The sequence below is a fragment of the Somniosus microcephalus genome, chromosome 2 (assembly GCF_052327205.1).
Source record: "Somniosus microcephalus isolate GS21.2 chromosome 2, FLI_Smic_1.0, whole genome shotgun sequence".
NCBI classification, from domain to species: Eukaryota; Metazoa; Chordata; class Chondrichthyes; order Squaliformes; family Somniosidae; genus Somniosus; species Somniosus microcephalus.
The window spans coordinates 261,597,610-261,621,365 of NC_140988.1; the positions used below are offsets into that span (position 1 = coordinate 261,597,610).

A 23,756-nucleotide genomic window follows, 5' to 3' on the forward strand; every position below is an offset into this window, starting at 1 on the left:
GGACGTTAGCCAACTTTTGTTCCAAATCCAGACATCTTTCCTGAAGAGACTTCTTCATGCGTTCAGCTTCATCCTGCTTTTCCTGGGCTTCCTGCAAGTCTTTTACTAATGACCTCATTTGTGATTTCAATACTTCAACTTCATTCGGAGATTGATTGATCGGACTATTCAATCCTTCTACTGAAGTAGCTGTTTCAGCATTCCGTTGTTCTACATTGACGCGAGTCAGCGTACTTTTGGCATCCAAGGGCTGCTCTGCTGCAGTCTTCTCAGTCTGTGTTGCCACCTCAGCTATTTCAATAACTTTTGAGAGCTCCGAACCCATTTTCTTTGAAGATTGAGGCTCGTGTTCAAGTTTTTTCCATTTTAGAGTCTTGTCCCTCAGCATATGAAGGAGTTGGCTGACTGTTAATTCTTCTGCCATCATCCGTTTCCCATTAGCTGCAGGGCTGTTTATAACCTTGCCCTGGGGCTCCTTTGCTGTTTCTACTTCGCCATCATCCGCAGCCTCCACCATTCGAATTTCCACAATTGAATCGTCCGGTGATGCTGCACCCAACTTCAGTAGGAGCTCGGAAGTCATGTCGACCAACTCAGCCTTTTCTGCCTGCAACCTGCTAACAAGCGCCTTCAGTTGCTGAACATCATGTTCCACCAGATTAGAGCACGCACCTTCAGAACCCGAATCAGCTTTGATTCGTTTGGCCTCCTCGTGCAGACGGTTTGTGTGCTCCTGCTCCCTTTTCTCCCTCAGCTGCTTCTGTTGTCTTTCCAGATTCTCCCATTCGGTGTCCAAGAACTTTTGCATTGCTTTCATCTCTTGCTCGAGACGGCAACTCAATTGTTCTAATTGCTGTCGTAATTTGCGATGGAGTGGAGTTCGAGCTCGGTGTTCCTCAGTAATGTATATGTCTGTAACCTGGACAGACTCAGAATTCGCTGTCAAACTATGTTGTTGTTGTTCAGTGGAATTCTGTTCTGCAACTTCGTTCTCCTCTGGAGCATAAGCATTTATGCATGCCTTCGTTTTTCCAACCTTAGTCAGCAAGTCCATTTTAGACTTGTCTTTCGTACTTGGGCTGGTCTTATCGTCATCCGTTTCAGAGTCGGAGCTGATTGTCTGCACCGAGTCCTCACTCGTTATTGCTTTTAGGTAGTGCCATTCCATGTTTATTTTCTTGATCCACTCCCGTCCTAGAAGTGGTGGTCCTCCCTCAGGTAGTACATATAAATCCATTCCTGGGTGTTCTTTGCCCCTGTCTCTCACCTTGACTCTTATCTTTCCCATGGGGTATACTTTATGCCCCGTGTATGTCTGCAATACAAACTTAGTATCTCTCAAGGGTATATGTGAGAATAGCCGGTTGTGCTGATCCTGTGTCCAATTCCATTTTCACTCGGACTCCGGCTATTTTTTAGCATGACCCATATAGTTTGTAGGTCGGTTTCTTTACTCACATTGTGAATTCTCAGACTACCCAGTTCCTGGCCGTTTGGGTCTGAATCCGAATTCTGTTCATCTGAACTCTTCTCAGCCACCTTGTGTACCTTGTTGTACTTTTCCTGCGGTGACTTTTTTTTGTTGTTGTTGGTCTTCTTCCCTGACCGGCATACCTTAGCTATGTGACCAAGCTTGCCACATTTTCTACATTCCTGGTTTTTAAACCAGCATTGGTTCTGGTCGTGTGTTGTCTTCCCACAACGATAACATTTCGATGTACCCGAAGTAATTTGATCCACACTGAGTACCGCTGCCTTCAGCTGCATTTCCGCTGTGCCTCTCGCTGCGGCTTCATGCGATGCTGCAATAAGGACAGCCCTATCTAGTGTAAGATCGTTCTCTTCGAGCAGACGCTTTTGTGTTCCTTCCTTCGACAACCCGCACACGAACTTGTCTCTCAATGCCTCTGTCAGATTTTCCCCAAACTGGCAGTATTTCGCTAGTCTACGCAGTTCGACCAAGTATTCCGCGTTGCTTTCCTCTTTCCGTTGTGTTCTCGCATAGAATTTGAATCGTTCCGCCAACATCAGTGGTGTGGGGTTCAAATGATCCTTCAGGGCAGTAACAATATTAGCGAAAGTCTGATCCGCCGGTTTAGCTGGTGATAGAAGATGCTTCAATAGCCCGTATGTCTTGGCCCCCATTGCGTTTAATAAGGTGAGAGCTTTATCATCATCTGCTATTTTATTGGCCTCACAATATATCTCAATACGTTCCACGTACGTGGCCCAATCTTCCACCTCGGAATCGAAGTTGTTGATGTTACCATGCTTAGGCATCTTCACTATCTCTCACTATCTTTCTGCGAAACAACAACGAATTTGTTCGTTAACTTTTTTTTTCCCAAAATGGCGGTTTCCCGCGCTTGTCTTCTTCCCCGCCTACTGGCAAAATGGCGGTTTCCCGCGCTTGTCTTCTCCTGGCGGGAGGGTAAGCTTTTTCCCTCGGGCGACGACCGCTGGCTTTCGGGGTTCGCAGCCTGCGCGTCGGCTTCAGTGCGTTCTTTGTTCCCTTTTCTCGGCAGGGCAACTGGCGCTGGGGACAACCCGTTGACGGCGATCAGTTCCAGCCGCGGGCTGGATCTCGCTCAGTCTCCCTCACTCGGGCTCTGTCTCTCCCGCTCGCTCGGGCTCTGTCTCTCCCTCAGCGGCTTCCAATCGCGCCTCCCAGCCCTCTCGCAGTCCGGTGCTTTCCTCCCCGGCTGCGGCTGAGTTCTCCGCGATTTATTTATTTTTATATCTTCCCGCGCCTTACGATCCCGGTCGCAGCGCTTCGTGGCCTCGGTCGCTGCCCGGCCTTTTTCACTCCAATCGCACCTCCCAGCCCTCTCGCAGTCCGGTGCTTTCCTCCCCGGCTGCGGCCGAGTTCACCGCGGTTTATTTATTTTTATATCTTCCCGCACCTTACGATCCTGGTCGCAGCGCTTCGTGGCCTCTGTCGCTGCCCGGCCTTTTTCGCCGGTCGCGGTCTAGCTGTCTCACGACGCCGTTGCGTCTCCCAGCCCGCTTGTACCGCGGCTTCCGTGCTCTATGCTGCCCCAGTCTCAGCGCCTCTGGGCCCGACTTCTGTCCGGCTCCTTTCCCCCGACCGTGGTCGAGTTCACCGCCCTTATCCTCCGTTTATTTTTTTATTTTCCCTTTACTCACAGTCACCGTGGCCGACTTGCTTCTCGTGCTGATCGGCTCACTCACCACCGTGGCAGAAGGGACAATCAGTGCTTGTTGCTGATGGAAGGCTTCGTGTCTGAATTCTTCCTTCTTCCTTGCTCTGCAGACTCGAGTTTTCTCTCAGCAGAACGACGAGGGCGGGTGCCTCTTCTCGACGCTCGTTAACTGCTTCGGAAGTATTGTTGCCGCAGGGTAAGATCGAACTCGTCGCCACTGTAAAGTCTGTGGGTATTATGTTGCATTAATACACAGACTACAAGAGTAACTTTAACAGGACTTTACTATTCGAAGGTCAGGGTGAATCTGCCCAATAAATCCTGACACAGCACTTATATACCGGTGTGGTCACCGTCGGTATTACAGTATACAGCAGCCAAGATCAAATAGTGCCACACCTAAAATAGTTCTCTTAAAGGGGGACGGTTACATACAATAGTTCTCTTAAAGGTAGAACAGTTACATACACTACACACATGACACTATGAAAATCAAATGGCTGCCCAAGTGCTGGGTCTCCCACACATCACAGCCTAATAATAACCAAAAGCCAAGCTCATCAACGATCATACATCACAATTGTATTTTTATTCCAGACTTTACAACTAAAAATTAAAAATATCTTCAATAAAGTTATTTTCACCTGTAACTTAGTTGTATTTTAAATCACCCTAACTGTAAATTAATGCATAATTAAAAAAACTGATTTAAAACTCGATGTGATTTTTCTTTGCCAATGTCCCTCCTAAAAAGATCAACTCCTTGCTGGCATAGATTTCCCAGACTCCAGGAACCCTCTTAAACTTGCCCAAGTAGTCACTATTCATGAGTCAGCCTTGAGGGGCTATTCAACTTCAGGGGGTATTATGCCCAAGCCCAACCCAGTCCTTATAAGTACACAAATACACTTACAGCAGGGGTTTCTGGATAACTATCAGGAAATGAAATCAGTGTCAATTTTCTACTACCACACCCATGTTCATGGAGGACAGTCGCAACACCCCTACCAGTGCCCCGTGAGATCAAACCTGGGATCTTCTTGGTCTGTGTCGCTCAGCTGGTTAATGGATAAACTTGCTGAACCACCAGCAGAGTTATAAAAACATGAGGCCTGAGGAATTATTTGCATCAGACTTGTAGTTAACATGGAAGTTGACAACTAGTGAAATTATTGATTAAAAATGGGACACAGGGATACCTGTCAAACAAGTAAGTTGCAGGGGCCACTGTGCAGAGTTGCAGACCTGAAAACAAGCACCACTGCAAATTGGTCTCTCTTTACGCAAATAAAAGTGGTCACATGAAAAAGAGTGTGAAAAGCCCTTCCTACCCCAAAAATAACAAGTGATGCTCAAATTCACAACAGACTACTTCATACTATTGTTAAAAGTTTATTTGTACAAAACTGTAAATTCTACAGCACAGAAGGTCATTCAGCCCATCTTACCTATGCCGCCGCTCTGAAAATGCTACCCACTTAGTCCCATTCCCCTGCCTTTTCCCCATACCTATATAAATTTTACTTTTTCAAATATTTATCCACTTTGCATTTAAAATTTATGATGGATTCTGCTTCCATCCCCATTTCTGGGAGTGCATGCCATGTCCTAACAACCCACTGTGCAAATAAATTATTCCAACTGTTCCTTTTTGGTGATAACCTTACACTTATGTCCTTCAGTTACTGACTCACTGGCCAGTGAAAAGTGCATTTCCCTATTTACTTTATCACCACCCTCCATAGTTTTGAACACTTCTAGCAGATCTCCGCATAACCTACTGTGTTCTAGGGAAAGCAGTCTTGGTTTGTCTCATCATGAATAAAGCCTCTCACCCCCCCCCCCCCACTCCATTCTCCTCCCCCCCAACCCCCCAATAACAAGCGTGTAATTGCACATGAACTAGAAAACGGTTTTACTGCATTGTAGCTGACTGAAGAACAAGTTCTTAATTTTATCCTCACCTTGGTTCGCATTTGCACCCTGAGGCAAAGCATTGGTTAAATTGGGCAGCTCATTTCCATGGTTTCCATCCTCCCAGGGACAAACATCAACACAGTTCCATTTCTTGAGCTGCTTTAGCCAGCCTGCTTTCTGTTCAGGCTTGCAATGGGGATTTAAGACTATACACATCCATAGAGCACCTAGGGATCCAAAAGCAGTCAGGCAAATTAAAATGATGGCAACAAAACCTCGGAATAATTTTTAAATACAGCCCATGAAGATTCTGGAAAACAGACTACAAACTTGAACTTTCATCAGCATTAATAAAATAAATATCCATCAGAGGAAACAGTCCCTAGTCACACGGTCAATTTGCATCAAGAACAGATGGGCCTGTATTTTAGAATATTGCCATTTCTCATTTCCCTATTGAAATAAACTCAAGATAAAGTTTCTTCATTAATGGAATACTAACTTTAAAAATATCCTGCTTAGAAATCAGTTACTCAAATAGCAATTATGTACGATGTTCTACCAAAATAAACTGAAGATGACCAAAAGAAATCCAACTGTTTAAAACATTACATTAGCAACTAGAATAGGATGGCAGGGGAGAAGGATGAGAAAACCACAAAAAAAAGCACCAACACTGATGGATCAGCATAATTTGATATTCATTCTGCTCAGTTCCCAAAATGAACCACGCAGAGTAAGGATTTGAAAGTCAGATGGGAAGGGTACCAGAAGGTAGAGTTAAGCCTGGGTGGTCCTCTGACACCTTCTGCCAGGTATTGGTAGGAGTCAGCAGTCTACAAGCAGGTGGCTCTCAGCAGCAAAGGTGACAATACCAAATCAACCAAAGCTGGAAGATAGTTGACAAGAATTACATCAAGATCTTTTAAAAAATTTAAACAGTTTTAAAAGTTTTTATAAAAAATCAGTTCACTCAAGATATATTCCAACTGACTACAGATGTAAATTCTCAATTGTTTGAAACTTCTGGGTCTTTAAAGTATATTTTTATTCAGATCACAGTGATGCTGGTGTAAACAGTTTGATTTGGTTCTCACAAATTAGGCACTGTCCAATGCCTGTCATTACAAGGTGAAGCCAAAAATGTAGAAAACATCAAAGTTGGTTTAAAATTATAACATACAATAAAGTGGCTTTCTGCAGCTTTGAGTTTATAGCATTTTAAAAGGGACAATGATTTATATGTACCTAGAATAATTTGATATTCTACTTTGATCTTTAATACAGGTCTGGAAAATAATACAATTAGTATTAAATATCAATGACACTTTTTGAGCCATCAGCCCACCTCACACTACATTGTATTGCTCTAAACAAGATCTAAATAACAATTTTCACATGATTTTCATTGGCTGTTGCCTGGTTACAGACGAGTGCTTTGACAGGAGTGTGAAAACATGTGGCAATAGCAAGCAACCTTTTATTAATAAAAACCCTACATTCATCCACTGCGGAAAGCTTTGGGAGGCTGCAGCTTCCTGTCTTCGATTCGGACTTGCAATTAAAACAAAATGAAACAAGCACACAAGTTTCAATTTTGAGAGACAGGGAGATAGACTAAGCAACCAGAGACACACTCCTCCGCCACCACCACCCACCCCCCGGACACCCCACCACAGCACATGCACTTGTAAATAATTAATCCATGCCTGAGAAAGTGCAGATCACATACTGCTAATGCACACCTATTTAAGGCGACAACTGCCACAAATTTAGAGGGACTGCTGTAGCCACGTGCCAATTATTAATGCAGCCTGTATGTGGCTAAAATACACTTCATTTGCCTAAACAGAACAAGTGGGGGGGGGTAGAAAAAAAGACAACTTCCTCACAATATCACTGCATTAATGGGCTGATGACTAAATAGAGACAATATATTTTGATTAATTCAAATTCTAGTTCTGGGGGAAAAAAAATGTTTATAACCAAGATAAAACAGAATTAACTATGCAGCATCCAACTATGTGGCCCTGGTTACCCAAGTCTAACCACATCATTTAACTTTATATCCAAGATAATTTAAAAAGTATTTGAACTAGTGTATTACTGGTACATAAGAGAACATTCAGTGCAAGTATGCAAATATCACCTTTCCCATTAGATAACTAGATGCTAACTCACACGGTGCTATGCAATTTAATATTAATGCCACTGGGGAAACAGTAGGAATAAATTACAAGTGATGTATAGGAAAGCTCCGGAGAAATGTTAGTTCAGATTTTGTTACCAAGACAAAAAGACCCAGAAAACAAATAGCATGCCAAATACAGGAGATTCTTACTTTTTTTTTTAAACTCTCACTTGAACAGTAATCAATTCCAATAGAGCTTACAGACAAGATAGAAAATCTGTGATTTTAAAATTTGCTACTTGAAACCAGTCGTACTTTAGAAACTATTTCTTGATTCGTCATGCCCTCTCTTTTTTCACCATTGGTGCTGTCTTGCACGATCGAGGTTTCTCAACAATTAAAACAATTCTACTTTGTTTAATATTAGTAATGCCCAAATAAAACTGAGGTGAAATGAGTGAAGCTTGGTCAGAGGTGGGTTTTAAGGACTCTTAAAAGGAGGGCTAGGTGGAGGAGGTTAGAAGGGAATTCCACAGAGCAAGAACCAGACAACTGAAAATAGTGTGACGATGGGTAGCATAAAAGTCTGGAGTGAGAGGAAAAGAGCACTGGAGGGTGAAAAAGAGGTAGTTATCCAGCTGGAGGTGGTTGCAGAGACAAGGAGTGCCAAGGATATGGAGGGGTTTAAACACAAGGATGAAAATCCTAAATTTGAGTTGCTGGGGAACAGTGAGCCAATGTAGGTCTGCAAGGACTTGGTGTGGGATAGGATACAGGCAACAGAGTTTTGGATGGATGAAGAATGAAAGGCCAGGCAGGAGAGAGTCTGGAGGTGACAAAGCCAGGTATAGGATTTCAGCGGTAGATCAGATGTGATGGGTGGAGGCGGGCAATGTTATAAGTGGTGATATACCTATCAATTCGTCCAATAAAAGGCGACGAGTTAGGAACGTAACTAAAGGTTTTTATTGACTAAATAACAGAGCCCACCCTCGTGGGTGATCGGGTCCAACAAGGAGGAATACCAGCCAGTCGACTACCTTTATACCTGGGCAGGTAGGTGGAGCCATGGGCGGAGTCGGAGGTGGTCAGCCCAGGTATAACAGCGCGACAAGAGGCGACCTCGTATCGTGATACAACGGTGATAACAATACAACAGTGATAACTATAGTGTAACGATAAAGTGGTTTACCACATTCACCCCTTGTTTAGATTTGAGTCCGGCGGGGTGAAGTGTACTACCAGTTCTGGTATGTCAGTCTGTCCGGAGGCCTCGTAAGCCTCTCCGATCGTCGCAGCGGCGGTGCTGCATTATCCGGTGTTAGTGCTGGTGTCTGCGTGGTCGGCGAAGGCTCGTGGGGTTCCGGCATGCCGTCTACCTGGGCTGGAATTGGGGGGGTGGTGGGGGGGGGTAAAGGTGGTGTCTCCAGAGTGCCCGAGGGTGCGAGGTCTCGTAAGGAGACAGTGTCCTCCCGCCCGTCTGGGTAAGCCACGTAGGCGTACTGGGGGTTGGCGTGCAGGAGGTTCACCCTTTCGACCAGGGGGTCTGTTTTATGGGCCCTCACGTGCTTTCGCAGCAAGACGGGCCCCGGAGAGGTCAGCCAGGTTGGTAGAGTGGTTCCCGTAGTCGACTTCCTGGGGAAAACAAACATTCGTTCATGGGGGGTGGCGTTAACGGCAGTGCAAAGTAGTGACCGGATGGAGTGCAGCGCTGTCGGGAGGACTTCCTGCCAGCGGGAGGTTGGGAGGCCCTTAGACTTTAAGGCTAAGAGGACGGCCTTCCATACCGTCGCGTTCTCTCTTTCCACCTGGCCGTTCCCTTGGGGGTTGTAGCTGGTGGTCCTACTTGCTGCAATACCTCTCGCTAGTAGGAACTGACGGAGTTCCTCGCTCATGAAAGAGGAGCCCCGGTCACTATGTATATAGTTTGGGAACCCGAACAAGGCGAAGAGGTCGTTCAGGCATTTAATGACCGTGGTACTGGTCATGTCTGGGCAGGGGAAGGCAAAGGGGAAACGGGAGTACTCATCAACAATGTTGAGGAAGTACACATTACGGTCAGAGGACGGGAGGGGCCCCTTAAAGTCGATGCTCAGGCGCTCGAAGGGGCGGGTGGCCTTGATCAGGCTTGCTCTGTCCGGCCTAAAGAAGTGCGGTTTGCACTCGGCGCAGGTCTGGCAGTTCCTGGTTATGGTCCTGACCTCCTCGATGGAGTAGGGCAGGTTGCGGGCCTTAATGAAGTGGTAAAGTCTGGTGACCCCGGGGTGGCAGAGGTCGTTGTGGAGGGTCTGAAGTCTATCACTTTGCGCGCTGGCGCATGTAATTCGTGACAGAGCATCGGGGGGTTCGTTCAGCTTACCTGGCCGGTACAAGATATCATAATCGTAGGTGGAGAGCTCGATTCTCCACCTCAAGATCTTGTCATTCTTGATTTTGCCCCTCAGCTTGTTATTAAACATAAAAGCGACCGAACGTTGGTCGGTAAGGAGGGTAAATCGTTTGCCTGCCAGGTAGTGCCTCCAGCGTCGTACCGCCTCCACAATCGCCTGGGCCTCCTTCTCGACCGACGAGTGTCGGATCTCAGGGCCCTGTAGGGTCCTTGAGAAGAAGGCCACCGGTCTCCCCTCCTGGTTAAGGGTGGCGGCTAGGGCGAAGTCGGATGCATCGCTCTCGACTTGGAAGGGGATGGACTCATCCACTGCGTGCATAGTGGCCTTGGCAATGTCTCCCTTAATGAGGGAGAAGGCTGCGCACGCTTCCTCCGTAAGGGGGAAGGATGTGGACTTCATGAGGGGTCTGGCTTTGTCCGCATAATTGGGCACCCATTGGGCATAGTAGGCGAAGAGCCCCAGGGTTCTCTTAAGTGCCTTAGGGCAGTGGGGGAGGGGTAGCTCCATGAGGGGGCGCATTCTTTCGGGGTCGGGGCCGATGAGTCCGTTCTCTACTACACAGCCAAGGATGGCAAGGCGCGAGGTGTTAAACACACATTTCTCCTTATTGTAGGTGAGGTTCAGCCGTTGGGCTGTACGGAGGAATTTCTCCAGATTCACGTCGTGGTCCTGCCGGTCGCGGCCGCAGATGGTGACGTTATCTAGGTAGGGGAATGTGGCCTGCAGTCCGTTCTGGTCAACCATCCGGTCCATCTCCCTTTGGAAGACCGAGACCCCGTTGGTGACACCGAAGGGGACCCTAAGGAAGTGGTATAGGCGCCCATTCGCCTCGAAGGCGGTGTACTGGCGGTCCTCGGGGTGGATAGGGAGTTGGTGGTAGGCCGACTTAAGGTCGATGGTCGAGAATATGCGGTATTGTGCAATCTGATTGACCATGTCAGATATGCGGGGAAGGGGGTATGCGTCCAGCTGGGTGTATCTGTTTATGGTCTGGCTGTAGTCGATGACCAGGCGATTTTTATCGCCGGTCTTAACGACCACGACCTGGGCACGCCAGGGGCTGTTGCTCCCCTCGATGATGCCCTCCTTCAGGAGACGCTGCACCTCAGAGCAAATGAAAGCTCTGTCCCCAGCGCTGTACCGCCTGCTCTTGGTAGCGACGGGTTTGCAGTCGGGGGTGAGGTTAGCGAACAGGGAAGGTGGCGGCACCTTGAGGGTGGATAGGCTGCAGGTGTTACGCGGTGGGCGGTTTAACCTTCGCTGGTTGTCGACTGTGAGTGGGGGGAGGGGTCCACCGTATGCTAGGGTTACACTTTGGAGGTGGGATTGGAAGTCCAGCCCTAGTAGGACGGCAGCGCAGAGCTGGGGGAGGACGAGGAGTTTAAAGTTTTTATACTCTGTACCCTTAACCGACAAGGTCACAGCACAGTAGCCGCTAATGTCCGTGGCGTGGGACCTCGATGCCATCGAGATTCGGTTGCGCGTTGGCAGGACAGGGAGGGAGTAGTGGCTCACCGTGTCTGGGTGGATGAAGCTCTCCGTGCTTCCGCTGTCGAACAGGCAGGTCGTGGCGTGGCCGTTTACTTTGATGTCCATCATCGACTTGGACAGGTGGTGTGGGCGGGCTTGATCCAGAGTGACGGAGGCTAGCGTGTAGGTAAGCGAGTCGTTGTCGTCTGCGGGCGAGGCGGTCGTCGGGTCCGGGGGCCCGGTGGCAGTCGGGCGTGGTGGGTAAAATGGCGTCTCCCACGAGGTAGGACAAAATGGCGGAGAAGATGGCTGCCCCCATAACTCACATGAGGCACTATTGGGGTCGGTTGCCTTGATCAAAGATGGCCGCCCCCATGACTCACGTGTGGGGATACTGGCCTCAGTTGCCGTGAAAGAAGATGGCCGCCCCCACAGTTCGCATGAGGCACTGCTGGCCTCTGAAGATCCGCTCCTGCAGGCCTTAGAGAAGTGGCCTTTCTTCCTGCAGGTTGTGCAGGTAGAGTTCCTGGCTGGGCAGCGCGACCTCGGGTGCTTCTCCTGGCCGCAAAAGAAGCAGCCGGCGGCCCGATCGCGGGTGCCCGATGTCGGAGCCGGTACCGGGGGTGGCGGGCCCGGTCGGGTCCGGGACGCCGACGCTGAGGTAGGTCCCGGGGGCGGCGCTGCGAAGGGTATTGCGGTAGGGGTCGGGCCCGAGTCCCAGGGTCGCGAGCAGTACCTGGAAAACGCCTCCTGGTCCTGATGGGCCACCTCCAGGGAGAGAGCGAGGGCTTCAGCTTTGTCCAGGTCGAGGTCTTTAGCTTCAAGCAGTCTTTGCCGTGAGTAGTCGGACCGTAGGCCTTTCACAAAGGCATCGCGGATATTATCTTCCGTATTTTCAACAGCCGTCACCGCTTTAAAGTCACAGTTCCTGCCGAGTGCTCTTAGCGCCCGTAAAAATTCAGCTACAGACTCTCCTGGCTGTTGCGGGCGGGATCTTAGGAGGTGCCTGGTGTACATGTAATTTACCGGGCTGCGGTACTGCTGTTTCAGTAGGTTGATAGCGGCCTCGTACGTAGTCGTGTCCTGTATGAGTGCGTATACTCTCGGGCTCGCTTGGGCGTTCAGAAGTCTTAGTTTGGATCTCTGCGGGGCGCCGGATTCTTCCAGGTAGGATTCGAAGCAGTCCAGCCAGTGTTTGAAGTTGAGGGCTGCGTTTGCTGCCTGTGGGTTTAGATCCAGGTACGGTGGTTTGAGGGCTTGCAGCCAAGCCGGCTGGTGTGGCTGTGCTTCTGGGAGGGCTTCTGGCTGGCCAGTAGTAGACATCTTTAAAATTTAGTCAATAAAATTGATATACCTATCAATTCGTCCAATAAAAGGCGACGAGTTAGGAACGTAACTAAAGGTTTTTATTGACTAAATAACAGAGCCCACCCTCGTGGGTGATCGGGTCCAACAAGGAGGAATACCAGCCAGTCGACTACCTTTATACCTGGGCAGGTAGGTGGAGCCATGGGCGGAGTCGGAGGTGGTCAGCCCAGGTATAACAGCGCGACAAGAGGCGACCTCGTATCGTGATACAACGGTGATAACAATACAACAGTGATAACTATAGTGTAACGATAAAGTGGTTTACCACAAGTGGTCACAGTGATGGAGAGGATATGGGATCAGAAGCTCAGCTCGGCGTTGATCACGACATCGTGGCATCTTTTTATAATAAGAGGCTTGTTCTCGGTGATGAGCTACTTCTGTACTCTTGATTAAAGCTCCATATATAGACAGAGAGAAGCTCCAACCTGAATAAGAGCTATATGCTGTTCCCCAAGAGTTTGCAACAATGGGGTTTTACTCAGGAGCCCATGGGCTACTACCAACATTTGTGCCACTTCAGTTACAAATTTTTGATTGCAAATTTGTATGCGTCTTTTGGCACCGATTATACAAGGGTTTCAGGGCAACATACCCAATTTCACGTAACCACATGAAAGGTACAGTTGAAATACAGTAAACACTGCCCACAAACAATTTATCACTATTCTGGGCGACTATAAATTTTCATTTTCTTCAAAGACAAAGCTTGATCATGTTCAGCAGACAAGCTCGGAGGGCATGCAGCCTCAGCACAGAAAAGCCAGTCATGAAGCAATCTGCCATGGACTCAGGGTCCTTCGACAACCGAATGTTTTATTTTTTGTCCTAATTCACTCCATTATTGAATTAAACTTTGATGTATTGGTCTTGACATCTGCTTCAAGCTGATTGTATTGTGTATGATAGTTTAATCACTCCCCATGCATTTTACAGTGGCTGCCTGATTAATGCAATAGATTACCTGTGCTATCTGTGGCAAGTGGGAATCATTGCCCTTTTCCAAACTACACTCCTTTCATTTGCTGAAAACAGACTACATGCTGTATTAAAAACTACCCAAGTTGAAGTAAATTATCAGACTTCACTACATGTTTTTTCACATAAGCATACATATACACGTGCACACAAATATTTTCTGCTAGTGTTTTATCCATTGGGGTTATGGGGGAAGGTGAGGGGCCGGGGGGGGGGGGGGGGGGGGGGGGGTTAACTTCAGACAATTGCATACAAAACAAATATAATGCCAAATGGAATCAAAACAATTTACCTGAATTATCAACTGGCTGTTTGGCAGAAGAAAGATTAGAATTGACAGAACTAGATTAATAATAGTTCAAATCAGGTCAAAAATTTGCCTACAGAACTGAATTATGGTTTGGCCTTTTCATAGAGTGTTTTTTTCAAGTGATTCCAACATAGAAAGAACTGAACACTCTTCAAACAAAACAAAGATGGTATACAGTTAAAATAACAGGCAAGTGAAAGCAGAGGAGTGTTCAGCAATATATCCTAAAGATGGGATCTTGGCTGGAGTTTCCAATATTTGTTAAGACAGAGTTAGTCTGCCGTTAAATCTGTTATTGTAATCTTAGTGTGGTGACAAGCTGTTTGGGGGTCCATCACTCTGAAGAATAGCAGACACTCATCTAATATTCTTCTACCTCACTGGTTTCATCAGATTAAGCATCAGGGATTTAATTTAACAGTTTCAGCTTTATTAGGCTGTCATGGGAACGGCCCAGCTTTGATAACAGTAGCTGCTCCAATTATGGCTGGCTTTAGGAATGACAAGTATAATGATTCATTCGTACTACACTAAAGCAATAAATGGTTGTTTTGCAATACCATTTTGAGCGCATTTTTCTTTTAACTCTTTCACTAGAGGTTCCTTCAGGAAAGATCCCTATTCTGCCGCTATACAGGAGGCTTATTTGTGTCAACAGGATAAGGTTTAATGATTCTCTTATTTATTTTGCCACAAGGACATCAGAACTGCAGTGTGCTCTTGTGAATGGCAAATGGGACGTTCTGCCTCAAATGTAATCCCCATATTCAAATCATCTATAATGGTCTAGCATCAGAGTGGGAAAGCAATCGTCTCACAGTTGGCTTCTGACAGTGACTTGTGACATTTGTATTCAGGTCCTGCTTTTCCATGTGGCTAAAGGGCTTCCAATTTCATTTCACAGCCAGAAGCCTGCAGAAACACCAATTAACTTGCAGATCCCATTTGCTGACAAAAAAAAATCAGCTTCACTGCAATGCCTGGTATCTAGCAGTGCTCAGCATTTAATTCCAAAGCAGAGCCTCAAAGCAATGTGATCCTGTCACTAGCGCACACAGAGTTAACCTAGCCATTCTGCTTACATGGAAAGCCTATTCACTTCTGCAGTCTGTGTGTTACCTTTTGTTATTGCACAGAATCATAATGCCAGTCACAGAGCAGCAACCTTATCTAGCCTCAAGTCACTGAGCTGGCACTGAAAAGGTTGACTTGATTTCCAAGCTATCTATGGACCCCATACATATAGACCAGAAAGCACTGAGCTTTAAGGGATCAACAGATATAACCACCCTAGGCAAGAACCTATTCAATTCACACCAGAAGATTTCAATGCTCTTTGCACCAGGATTAAGGTCAATAGCCACTTCATCCTTTCAGGAATTTTGCCCAACTGACCTCAGAACAATTATAGAGGCGAAAACATTACAACTAGATTGCAATTGCCATTAAATCACTCTTGTAGCATTTTACTTCTGGGAAAAGCAATGCTCTTGCACACAATTACTGGGCTCTCTTCACGTGTCAACTGTACGAAGGTTTTCTCCCCTTCATCCCTGACTGCTTCATGATTTAAAGATGTATCCTCTTCTATTTTTCTTTCTTCTATAGCAAGTACCACTCCTCAGCCTAGAGGATGACCTGTTCCCAGACCTTGCTAATGCTAAACTATAACTATCCAGGAAGTGCCTGAGAGCAGTTGCGGGCGAGACAAGCCCTCAATCATTATAGAGACCACCTGCACTCCGTACCTTCCCCAATTGCCTAGCACAATCATGAGCTCAGAATGTTGAGAATCTTTGCTATGAACACAGACCTTGCATTCCATGGAGCAGTGCAATGCTCTCAACTCTACTTTGCTAATCAACACCCATTTTATATTTTTAGAAATATTATAATTGTTTAGAAACAAAACAATCCATTGTTCTCTTTGCAACTTCTCAATCTCGAACAAAATAATACATCTGCTGGGCTGTAAAGGCCTGAAAAATCTGAAAATTAAACAAATACAAAAAAGGGACAATTTGCATCTCAAATCAAAGTTCAGTATAGCACAGAGCAGAGATCGTACTGTAATACGTTTCTTAGAGGGTTTTCTGTTGCTCAAATATGTTTAAAAGTATGAAAACATTGTATGAATACACATGAAAATAAACAGCCTAGCTCCACAAAATTACTGGGATTTAGACTAACTGCACTCCAAGAGTACATTGGGATCTTTGTTCTATTTAAAAACCTGCATTATTAATTTAACAGTTAAAATAGTGTATGGTGGTGTCTTTATTCCTTGATGTGTTTTTATTTTTAAGTCAAGAGGGAAACAGGCAATATTACTCAGTTGCAAGCTAGACATTTTTCTGAGCAGTAAGGTTTTGTACCTTTGAACTGGAACATAATGCCTCCAGGTCTCAACTGCGAATAAAAGGGCATTGTGGAAGAAACAAGAGTGGCCTATACTTGACATAATCTCAACATTTAACAACCGCCTCAGAGATGAGACATTAAAAGGAGGTTTATCTAGTCATAAAAAGATCCCATGGTACTATTTGAAGAGTAGCAGACAGCTCTTCCAATATTCTGGCCAACACCAAAACATATTAACCAGTCATTCATCTCATTATTGTTTGTGGAATATTTGTGCGCGCAAAATGTGGGATCTTGCTGGTTGCTGCCATAACAGGCACTGCAACTCAAAAAGTAAATCTTGTGCATGTGAAACTCTTTGCAAAGTTTCCAAGAGAAAAGGCTGCATCATTTTCTCCCAAAATGTGAGATTTTCTTCCTCTTCCTCCCCTAAATCAAACTGCATTACATTATTTCATAATTTAACTGCAGCCCTCCTCCCACTTATGGTCTTTCTAAGATTTCTTTAATGCATTAGACACCAAGTTTTTACAGTTCTAGCAGAAAAGTAATAAAATTGAAGCTTTTGATGAATTACCAATTTTCCTGCAGGAATGTCAATTTTCCCACCAAGCAGAAATTGATAGTGAGACCTTAAAACACTGGCAAACAACACGCTGACAACTCAGCATCCATTAAAACAAATCTGACTTGAACCGTATGTGTAATACATATATGCATGCCTCACTTTACAGCCTCTCTAGCCATCTGTTTATTATCTATGTAATGCTGTATACTTCTATTCTTATCCAGATTCAATCCCATAAATATCTCCTTTAAAAAAATTGACAATTTTTTTTGCAAGCAGCAGCAGAATTGTGTTACTTTAAAAGTGATCACTAAAATGCTATTGTGAAGTGTGATACAATTCGTACCTTGGGTGTCATTTAAATATGAAGATGGCAGTTCAAGAGTTTAGTAATTTTGCAGCCATTTACTACTTCAATGGGGAATTCAGCATGCTGGGGACAATGTTAGTCACTGGATGGACACAGTGCACTGCAGCTCCAAAGTGATGCGCCACACAATAGAACAAGCAAATCACACCAGCAATCACCCATCCAGCAAGGCAGGGGAAAAAATGAAAACCTGAAATGTGGTGCCATCCTGGGTCGCTCACTTACTCCTCCTAGCAACTAATGATGCAGTAGCATTAGCATATTGCTGGGAACAGGTTGCCAGCCTGTCCTGCATTACTGGATTTTTTTTAATTTGCTTATGGGATCTGGGCGTCACTGGCAAGGCCAGCATTTATTGCCCATCCCTAGTTGCCCTCGAGAAGATGGTGGTGAGCCGACTTCTTTAACTGTTGCAGTCCGTGTGGTGAAAGTACTCCCACAGTGCTGTTAGGTAGGGAGTTTCAGGATTTTGACCCAGCAACTATGAAGGATCGGCGATATACTTCTAAGTCAGGATGTTGTGTGACTTGGACGTTGCAAGGCATGGGAACCCCAAGGGCAGGTAATTGGAAATATGAAAATGAAACACATATTGGCAAGAGGGAGTTTTACTTTTTAAGCAAGACACCTATGCTATTAAGAGTTATTTAGACCAGGGCACCCTAACAGTTTTATACATGACCAAGAATCATCTGATCATCTCCTTCAGCAAGTCAGTGCCAATGGAATTCAGATATCAAATAGTTTTCAAGAACTGAAAAGGAGCAAAATAGTGACCAAAACAGTAGATGAAACTCGTCAAGAAATAATAGCTCAGTAAGTCTGTTCATTTTTTTGATCAGATGTGGCCAACTTTCAAACCTCAAAAAAGCTAGAAAAATAAATTCTACTTAAAGCGTTTTAATTTTTGCAATGCAATGACCTTTCCTCCATCATGTTGCCTTGTATCTGTTCAATGCCTTGGAGCAGGTTCCTCAATTGAGAAATCAACTTCAATGGGTCAAACGGTCTTTAAATGTTTATGTTGCCTTTCAGATGAGACTTTAAACCGAGGCCCGATCTGCCTGCTCAGGTGCATCTCAAAGATTCAATATCAAAGAGCAGGAAGTTCTCCGGGTGTCCTGACCAACATTCTTCCCAGATAGCCACCTAAAAATATTTACTGTTATGTGGCAACCATCCTGCCAGCAAGATTCCACAAAACAGCCTTGAGCTGGAAAACTAGTCACAGCACTTCAAATGTAACTGTGCAATGCCTCGAGAAACTTCAACATGAACAACAACATATAAATGCAAGAATTACAACAACATAAGAACATAAGAAATAGGAGCAGGAGGCGGCCATTCGGCCCCTCGAGCCTGCTCTGCCATTCAATAAGATCATGGCTGATCTGATCTTGGCCTCAAGTCAAATTTTCTGCCTGTTCCCCATAACCCTTGACTCCCCTGTAGTTCAAATACCTGTCTATCTCCGCCTTGAATATATGCAATGACTCCGCCTCCACAGCTCTCTGGGGTAGAGAATTCCAAAGATTCTGAGAGAAGAAATTCCTCCTCATCTCCATCTTAAATGGGAAACCCCTTATTCTGAAACTATGCCCCCAAGTTCTAGATACCCCCACGAGGGGGAAACATCCTCTCAACATCTACCCTGTCAAGCCCCCTCAGAATTTTATAAGTTTTAATAAGATCACTCTCATCCTTCTACACTCCGACAAGTATAGGCCCAACCTCTCCTCATAAGACAACCCCTTTATCCCAGGAATCAACCTAATGAACCTTCTCTGAACTGCCTCCAATGCAAGTATATCCCTCCTTAAATAAGGAGACCAAAACTGTATGTAGTACTCTAGGTGTGGTCTCAAGGTGTACGCCTTGTACAGTTGTAGCAAGACTTCCCTACTTTTATACTCCATCCCCCTTGCAATAAAGGCCAACATTCCATTTGCCTTCCTAATTACTTGCTGTACCTGCATGCTAACTTTGCGTTTCATGTACAATGACACCCAGATCCCTCTGTACTGCAGCATTCTGTAGTCTCTCCATTTAAATAATATTTTGTTTTTCTATTCTTCCTACCAAAGTGGATAACCTCACATTTTCCCACATTATACTCCATCTGCCAAATTTATGCCCACTCACTTAACCTATCTATATCACTCCTCAGAACTTGCTTTCCCACCTATCTTTGTATTGTCAGCAAATTTGGCTACAGTACACTCGGTCCCTTCATCCAAGTCATTAATATAGATTGTAAATAGTTGAGGCCTCAGCACTGATCCCTGTGGCACCACACCAGTTACAGTTCGCCAACTTGAAAATGACCCATTTATCCCGACTCTGTTTTCTGTTAGTTAGCCAATCCTCAATCCATGTTAATATTACCCCCAACACCATGAGCTCTTATCTTGTGCAGTAACCTTTATGTGGCACCTTGTCGAATGCCTTTTGGAAATCCAAATACACTACATCCACTGGTTCCCCTTCATCCACCCTGCTTGTTATATCCTCAAAGAACTCTAATAATAATAATAATAATAATAATCAACTTTGTCATTGTTAGTGCACAAGTGCAGTACAACGAAATGTAGGCTTGCGGCTCCCGAGAGTGTACATTTAGATTAAGACATTTAAACATTCAACATTCATTTGGCTTGTAATACATTAACATAAACATAATAAAGTGCATTGGCAGATGTGCAGGCTTTAGAGTTTATTTGTGGAGTTCAGTAGGATGACAGCCCTGGGAAAGAAGCTGTTCCTAAATCTGGTCGTCCGGGTGCGAATGCATCTGTATCGTCTCCCAGATGGCAGGGGGGCGAGCAGACTGTGGCTGGGGTGGGTAGGGTCTTTGATGACGGTCAGTGACCTCCGTAAACAGCGTTTCTGGTATATGTGCTCTATGGTCGGTAGCCGGGTGCCGGTAATGCGTTGGGCAGTTTTGACTACCCGCTGCAGGGCTTTCCGGTCATAGTAGCTACAGCTGCCATACCATACTGTGATACAGTTCGTCAGGATGCTCTCTATTGTGCAGCGGTAAAAGTTAGAGAGGATCAGGGGTGACAGGTTACATCCCTTCAGCCTCCTTAGGAAATATAGGCGCTGCTGGGCCTTCTTCACCAGAGAGGAGGTATTGAGGGACCAGGAGAGGTCTTCCGTCATGTGGACTCCGAGGAACTTAAAGCTGGCCACCCTTTCCACCACAGCCCCATGGATGTGGATGGGGGTGTGACTTCCGCCTTTAGACTTCCTGAAGTCCACAATGATTTCTTTGGTTTTCTTGATGTTAAGGGCCAGGTTGTTATCGGCGCACCACTTCACGAGATGCTGGACCTCCTCCCTGTAGGCTGACTCATCGTTGTTGGTGATCTGGCCTACTACCGCGGTATCATCCGCAAACTTGATGATGGTGTTGGAACCATGAACAGCCACACAGTTGTGGGTGAAGAGGGAGTAGAGGGGGGTGCTCAGCACACATCCTTGTGGGGCCCCCGTGTTCAGGGTCAGGGGGGAGGGTGGGGGGGGGGGGAAAGGTGTGGTTACCTAATTTGACAGACTGGGGTCTGTTTGTTAGGAAGTCCAGGGTCCAGTTGCAGATGGAAGTGTTCAGGCCAAGAGTGTGGAGTTTGGTGGCCAGCTTGTTGGGGACGATAGTGTTGAATGCTGAGCTGTAGTCTATGAACAGCATTCTGATGTAGGTCTCTTTACCTTCTAAGTGATTCAGTGCCGAGTGTAGAGCAGTTGTGATTGCATCCTCCGTTGATCTGTTTGCACGATAGGCAAACTGGTGTTGGTCAAGAGAGGCGGGAACACTGGCTTTGATGTGAGCCAGGACCAGTCTCTCGAAACACTTCATTATGATGGGTGAGTGCGCGACAGGTCGATAGTCGTTCAGACACGTCACAGCCGTTTGCTTTGGCACAGGAAAAATGGTAGCAGTCTTGAAGCATGTAGGGACTACTGCCTGGGCCAATGACAGATTGAAGATGGCGGTGAAGACATCAGCCAGCTGATCAGCACATTCCTTGAGTACCCGTCCAAGGATGCAATCAGGTCCAGCAGCCTTACGTGTGTTCACTCCGCGTAGAACACCCCTTACGTCGGAGGTCGACAGAGTGAGCACCTGGTCTTCCGGGGGTGGCAAGGCTTTGGTAGCCGGCTCCCTGTTGTCCCCGTCAAAGCGAGCGTAGAAGTGGTTAAGCTCCTCCGGAAGGGAGGCATCGCTAACCAGGGGGGCTGGTGTTTTTACTCTTGTAGTCAGTGATGGACTGGATGCCTTGCCACATGCGCCGGGGGTCCGAGTTGTTGTGGAAATGATCCTCTATCCGCAGTGTCTGTTTCCTTTTGGCAGTCCGGATACCCTTTTTTTTTGTCAAACACTATTTCCCTTTCACAAAACCATGTTAACTCTGCTTGATTGTATTATGATTTTCTAAATGTCCTGCTACTATTTCCTTAATAATGTATTCCAGCATTTTCCCAATGACAGATGTTAGGCTAACTGGCCTATAGTTTCCTGCTTTCTGTCTCCCTCCTTTCTCGAATATGAGCGTTTCATTTGCGGTTTTCCAATCCGCTGGGACCTTTCCAGAGTCTAGGGAATTTTGGAAGATTACAAGCAATGCATCCACCATCTCTGCAGCCACTTCTTTTAAGACCCTAGGATGCAGGCCATCAGGTCCAGGGGACTCGCAGCCTTCAGTCCCATTAGTTTGCCTAGTACTTTTTCTCTAGTGAAAACGAAGGCCTAGAAATTCAGTATAGCCACGTTTGGGGCGCTACAGCATGGCGTTTGCTAACTTTTGCGCCTGGCGCAACTTAGCACCACCTTCGCCGATATTCAGTTGCATCGCCCCAAGAGATTGCTGCTGCGCTAAAGCAGGCGATGCACGACTATCATTAGGCGCTATGCCGGCGATCCGGGGCGCAAACACCGAAGGCGGGCGCAGCGCAGGTGCGGCGAGGTGCTCATTGAGAGCAGACAGTCAGGCGCCGGTCAGCACTTAAAGGGGGAGGGTGGAATTGCTTGGCTACCACGCCCTGCACACTGCAGCCCTAAGGCAAGGCCTGAACACTGCTTCTGGAACAGCTCCACGCCCAGGAGAATGGAGAAGGCCAGGGAGAGAGCGCAGCGCTTCGGCGAGGGAGACCTGAGGCTGCTGGTTGGCGCAGTGGACCGCAGGCGCCATATCCTCTTCCCTGAGGGTGGCAGGAGGCCGCTGCCCGCCGAATATCAGAAAGCATGGAGGGATGTGGCAAACAGGGTCACGTCTGTAGTGTATGTATGTACCTTTAAGAGGAACTATGTTTTTGAAGCCCCTGTATACTGTAGTACCAGTAGTGACCACTCGGGTATATAAGCCTGTGTAGCGTCTTGTGTAGTTAGTTCACCTCCAGACTTTGTTCAGTAAACACTTGTTAAATCAACTCCTGCATTCCGTGTCGCCATTAACACACGGATCTAACAGTGGTGACGAGCTAGAAACGAACTTACCTGCAATTCGGCAGCAACTCAAGGGGATCGATTCCTCAGACGAAGGTCGAAGCCAGAAAATAAAACCTATGGTTTCACCAGCTAAACGGGCTGGTGGCAGGTAGTGCACTGATCCTTCCTGGGCTGCAGCAGGCTAGAGCTCGATCGGGTGGCTCTGCAACGGGGCCGGGCAGCGAGTCGGGAAGCAGAAGCAAAGAGAGAGAGGGTGGAGCACTCAGGGCGCGGCCGGTGCTGCAAAGCAGGTCGGCATTCGGACCGAGCAGAGGGAGGGGAAAGTCCCAGAGGGTCCGCTCCACGACGGGAACGGTTCTCCAAGTAACGGAGAAACTATTGAAGCGATATATAAAAAAAATAGAAACCGTGAAAAGCTGCAGGTCGCAACGGGAACCGCGGAGAACAGCGTTGGCAGCTGCGGCAGCGGCGTGACAGCGCGGGAGGCGCCATCTTAACTCGGCGGGGAAGAAAAGCAAAGCGCGGGAGGCGCCATTTTGATCCATTGGGGATGGAGGAAAAGCGCAGGAAGCGCCATTTTAGATTTTCAAGATGCCGAAGACTGGCAATATTACTGCTTTCGATAGTGATATAGAAGATTGGACCACATATGTGCAAAGAGTGGAGGTATATTGCAAGGCGAATGAAGTAGCGGATGATAAAAAGGCATCGGTACTTCTAAATCTGATGGGCGCAAGGACATGCGGGCTGTTACGAAACTTGATCACTCCAGCCAAACCAATGGACAAGAATTTTAAGGAGATTGTTGATACCTTACAGGAGCACTTAAACCCAACACCGCTGCTGATAGCGGAACGATTCAAATTCTTCAGGAGGAATCAGCACAAGAATGAAAGTAACGCTGATTACCTCACCGAATTAAGGAAACTGTCAAAGCACTGCCAATTCAGGGCAGGACTGGCAGATTCTCTACGAGACAAATTCGTCTGCGGTCTCCTAAGCGAAGGAACACAGAAAAGACTACTTTCTGAGAAAGATTTGACACTGGACAAGGCTTTCAGTGTGGCTGTATCATACGAAGCAGCAGCAAGAGGAGCCACAGAGATACAGCAAAAGCCACAGGACTTCGGCACCCATGAAATGACACGGGGTTTCGAGAGATGTTATCGCTGCGGCAGATCCACCCATGACCAGAAGGACTGCTGGTTCAAGGACAAAGCATGCAGGCAATGCGGAAAGATGGGACACATTGCACGTGTATGCAGATCTGGAAAGAAATCCGC

At 46.5% G+C, this 23,756-nt stretch overlaps 1 protein-coding gene across 2 annotated transcripts in view; it reads right to left on the reverse strand.

Moving 5' to 3' along the window:
• LOC147123355 (zinc finger SWIM domain-containing protein 6) overlaps positions 1-23,756 on the reverse strand; it is a 251,037-nt gene that overhangs the window by 65,461 nt on the left and 161,820 nt on the right. For both annotated transcript variants that reach the window (XM_085971432.1, XM_085971439.1), the window contains exon 5: positions 5,129-5,308. In XM_085971432.1, the coding sequence (XP_085827558.1) occupies positions 5,129-5,308 (180 nt within the window). The remainder of the gene's footprint in view (positions 1-5,128; positions 5,309-23,756) is intronic.